The sequence below is a fragment of the Corylus avellana genome, chromosome ca8 (assembly GCF_901000735.1).
Source record: "Corylus avellana chromosome ca8, CavTom2PMs-1.0".
Taxonomy (NCBI): domain Eukaryota; kingdom Viridiplantae; phylum Streptophyta; class Magnoliopsida; order Fagales; family Betulaceae; genus Corylus; species Corylus avellana.
In genome coordinates, this window is record NC_081548.1 from 359,135 (window position 1) to 363,432 (window position 4,298).

At 38.2% G+C, this 4,298-nt stretch overlaps 1 protein-coding gene across 1 annotated transcript; it reads right to left on the reverse strand.

Moving 5' to 3' along the window:
- Positions 1-3,197: 3,197 nt before the first annotated feature.
- On the reverse strand, positions 3,198-3,821 carry LOC132189426 (uncharacterized). Its single transcript, XM_059604166.1, has one exon. It carries the CDS (start codon positions 3,819-3,821, stop codon positions 3,198-3,200), a length of 624 nt encoding a protein of 207 aa, XP_059460149.1.
- Between the last annotated feature and the right edge of the window lie 477 nt (positions 3,822-4,298).

The window sequence follows — 4,298 nt, forward strand, 5'->3', positions numbered from 1 at the left end:
TAACTTTGTTTTAATTCCCTTCTTAATTCGTGGGTCTGGTCAGAATGAATATTTTAACTGGGCATAGAAAATTGAAGCATTGCGAGTGGAGATCCCGTTGTTCAATGAAAGAAATCAATAACTAGTTGCAACTATCAATAACTAGTTGCAACTATATATACATATATATATATATATATATATGGCAAACATATATTGGCTGCTTTTGGATGGGCTGGTCTGTCTACCTCCAAGGGCTAAACGAAAAAAATAAATAAATAAAATAAAATTGTATCACCGTTGGGGGTGGCCAAACCCCCTCCCAAGGGCTATAGGGTTGGTTTGGCTACCCTTGGCCGGCCATTGGGGTGGCTCTAAAGCCACTCCCAGCTAAAATGGGTAGTCCGGCTACCCCTATAGCCAAAATGGATGGCCAGCTACCCTTATAACCAAAATGGGTGGTCATCCACCCTTATTTTTTTATTATTTTATTTATTTTTAATCTTAAATAATATTTTTTATTATTATTTTTTATTAGTAGAACATGTGTCCTATTTGTGGTTCTAGTATTTCTAAAAAAAATTCAGCCATAAATTAGATACCCTTTAGTCTATTATGAACCAAAGAAGATCCTATTCGTCTCCAATGGGTAGCTCAATCGGTTGTGGACCACGCCTAATGAAGCGAAGGTCACTAGTTCGAATCCTCCCTCCCCCTTCCCTTGAGTGGACATGTCAAAAAAAAAAAGAAAAAAAAAAGAGGATCCTATTCCATCTTGTTAACCCTCGTTAACAATATAATTCCATCATTAATTCTATCTTCACTCTTTCATTAATTGGCATTACTAATTCACATCTTTTTCCATAACCGCGTCTGCTTTCATGGTTTCCATGCCGATTAGCAAATATTAACTATTTGAATTAAATTAATTATAAAAACAAAACAAAACCCATCTGCCTTCATAGTTGGATCATACTATTTTGTTTATATTTAAACACAATTAATAGCCAACAAAGTAGAAACAATATTTAATGTTGTTAGTTAAGATGTTGCCTTTACTCCTAATTTTCCTTCACATTGTTATTTTATAGTCAGCTATAAAGCAAGCCAAGCATACCTTTTTGTTTCTGTGATTTTTGCTTTGTCAATTTAATACCTTAATTTCCAAATATTTTAAATCTAAGACTTTTAGCCATTTTTTCTTAAAATAAATAGCAAAAATTACATTAAAATGTTATTATATCCTTTTCATTCAAAAAAATTATAAAAAAATCGGAGATGTGGCTTGTGAGTCGTGACTCGTGAGTCGTGACCACCCTCTGTTGGGGGTGGTTCACCGACCTTTTTTTTTTCTTAATTTTTTATAGTTAGAATGATATAATAATATTTTATGTTATTTTTGTTATTAATTTGAAGAAAATCCTTATAAAAAATACTTAAATTTAAAATCCTTATAAAAAATTCCCTGCGTGGTACTGTGCAGCTCGGCCCAGGAAGCCCATGTGCAAGCCTGTACGACGTTAATGACAAAGCTGATATGAGTCTGCTATTTGAAAACGGTGAAACCCAAATACGGTGGCCTTTTTTCAGCCACCCATCAGGATTGGGTTGATGAGACTTTTATCTCAATTTTTTTTTTTTTTTTTTTAGAGGAATTTTTTATATTCATTCATTGAGAAAAATTAAAAGCATAAAATCATTATACAGAGAGCATAAAACTCTGTTAAATCATAGCCAAGGCTATGAGATTACATCATCATAGAACCAAACATAAAAATCCTACAATCAAGTCATATCTATGACTTTAACATCAGCTAACCCATGTCCAAACTTCAGTTATAGAACAGATTTGCTCCAAACAGATTCAATCTAATACATAGGTAGCCCATATTTTCAACTTTTATTTTTTTCAGTCGTAAGAGCAAAACCCTCACACTGAAACTAATTCTCATTGATCCAAAAATCGCTCGTGAAAACAGATCTAAGGAGAAGTCAAACCCTTATTAAAAAAAAAAACCAAAAAGCACAATAAAAACCAGGAAACAGCTACAATAACCGAGGCGAGGGAGGCAAAGCGTACTGGCCTTTGCATGGTGGACAAGATGGAGCTGTTTTGTGCCGATGAGCAGCTAAGGAGCCGAGGAGTACGGTGAGCCGGCGTGTGGCTAAGTGAAACCAGTTGAGGAGACTATATCTAGTTTTGAAAAACTAAATTTAAAGCTCAACAAATTCCGGGGAGGCGAAGAGCGGTGCAACACAGCGGAGAGTGGACGGAGCCAGTGCAACATAAGTAAAGGAATGGCTGGAGCAACTGGATTGGTCGAAAAAAAAAAAGTGAAAAAAATAAAAAGGGGACGGGGAGGAAAGAAGATGGGAGTAGGGGGAGGAAGGACCCCCATCTCAAATTTTCTTAAAGTTTGACTCTTGTAATATAATTTCGTATTAATTTTTTTAATATACCTTTTAACACGGACAAATCTTGAAGCATATATAAAATTTATGTGTTTTTAGATATTTTAGTCAGATTTCTATTATTCCTTACGAAAATAACTTAAATCAGATTGTGGTGTAAATTAGGTATTTTGCACCATCAAATATGAAATAGACATCTAAGCTTGAAATGCCAACAAAATAATATAATCATTCACACTAAATAATTTTTTTTATTTTTATTTTTCTTGACGAAACCACCGGAGCCAACATCTTAGTTGGTTTTATAGATTCCGGTGTTGGGGGCTTGGAGGTGAGTGGGAGGTTCAGTGGTCAGCAGTGAGTGTTAGGTTAAAATGAATGCAAAAGTTTAAGAGATTTATTTGAATTAAAGATATAGTACTTTCATCTTTATCGTTTTTTTTTTTTTTTTTGAATTGAAACTCCGATATTATAGATCACATCAAACGAAGATCAGCCAATACAACATCATGGATGCATGAAGAATAACTCTCCCTCCACAGGTGGTCAACCGTGCTACCTAACCCCAAACTTGGCAAGCTCATGAGCCGCCACATTCCCTACCCTCCTAGTATGACTCACCTTCCATTCTATAATTGTAGATAACAAAGCCTTGGTGTCGTTAACCATCGTTCCATAGCTATACCAACACAGCCCTTAATTCTTCAGAGCATTAACCACCTCCAATGCATCACCCTCAAGAATGATCTTGGAAAAGCCTAGTTGGTGACACAAATCCACCGTCTTCCACGCCCCCAATGCTTCAGCTACAGAGGGCTTGTGATGTTAGGTCTAGACCCACTCACGGCAGCAACCACCTTTGCTTCGTGGTCCCTTGCAATAATTCCGAACCCCATTCTTTGACTTCTATCATCCAGGGCCACGGCCCAGTTTAGCTTAATGATTCCTGTTTCTGGCAGCTTCCAAACTAGACCTGCAGGATTTGATGGTGGTTTAGGGACCCCCACCCTTCTCCCCTGTTCTGCCTTGTTGAAGTGATTCATCTGGACTGTTGCCATTTCCAAGATAATAGATGGGGACTGAAAATCCCCTCCAAAAACGATTTTATTTCGACTCAGCCAGAGGAGTCTTGCCACAGTCACCAACTTTTCCATCTCGTCTTCCTCCAGTTTATCCATCAAATGCAGGAATAACGTGACAACATCAACCTCCATCGTTGTACACTTTTGGGTTCTTGCACTACACACTGCCCATACATCCCTAGCAGCTTCGCACGTCCAAAGGACATGCTCCACCGTTTCCTCAGTTAAACCACAGATAGGGCACAGAGCATCTGTTGTTATACGTACCCTTCTTACATAGGTTGAGCTTAGTTGGGAGGATGTTGCTACACGCCTTCCATAGTAAAGACTTGACCACTGCCGGCACATGAATCTTCCATACTGCCCTCTATAAATTCCGGCTTTGTTCCTCACTTGAATAGCTCCCCTTGTTTCCTTCTTTCCTAGTCATTGCTAGGTGATAGGCGCTCCTTACAAAAAATTCCCCATTTTTTGTCCCTGCCCAAACCAGCTTATCCACTTGTCGTTGGGGGCAAACTGGGATATTGCAAATGACGACCGCCTCCTCTTTACTGAATATATTATGTATAAGCTGGAGATTCCACCAATTAGTGCTTTCATCAATGAGGGAACTAACTTTGGCATCTGGTGCAGGGCTGGGTATCGGTCGGTTAAGACCGGTTAATGGACTTATCGGTCGGTTAACCGATAAGCTATCGGTTAACCAAATCTTAACCGATTACCGACCGATAAGAAGTCTTAACCGAAAATTATCGGTCAAATCGGTAATCGGTTAACCGGTCGATTAATCGGTCGGTTAAACCGGTTTGGGCTTTTGTGGGCTTT

What these genes read in the sequence shown, in the direction of transcription:
- LOC132189426 (XM_059604166.1), bottom strand. Translation starts at nt 3,821, where the DNA reads ATGTGCCGGCAGTGGTCAAGTCTTTACTATGGAAGGCGTGTAGCAACA.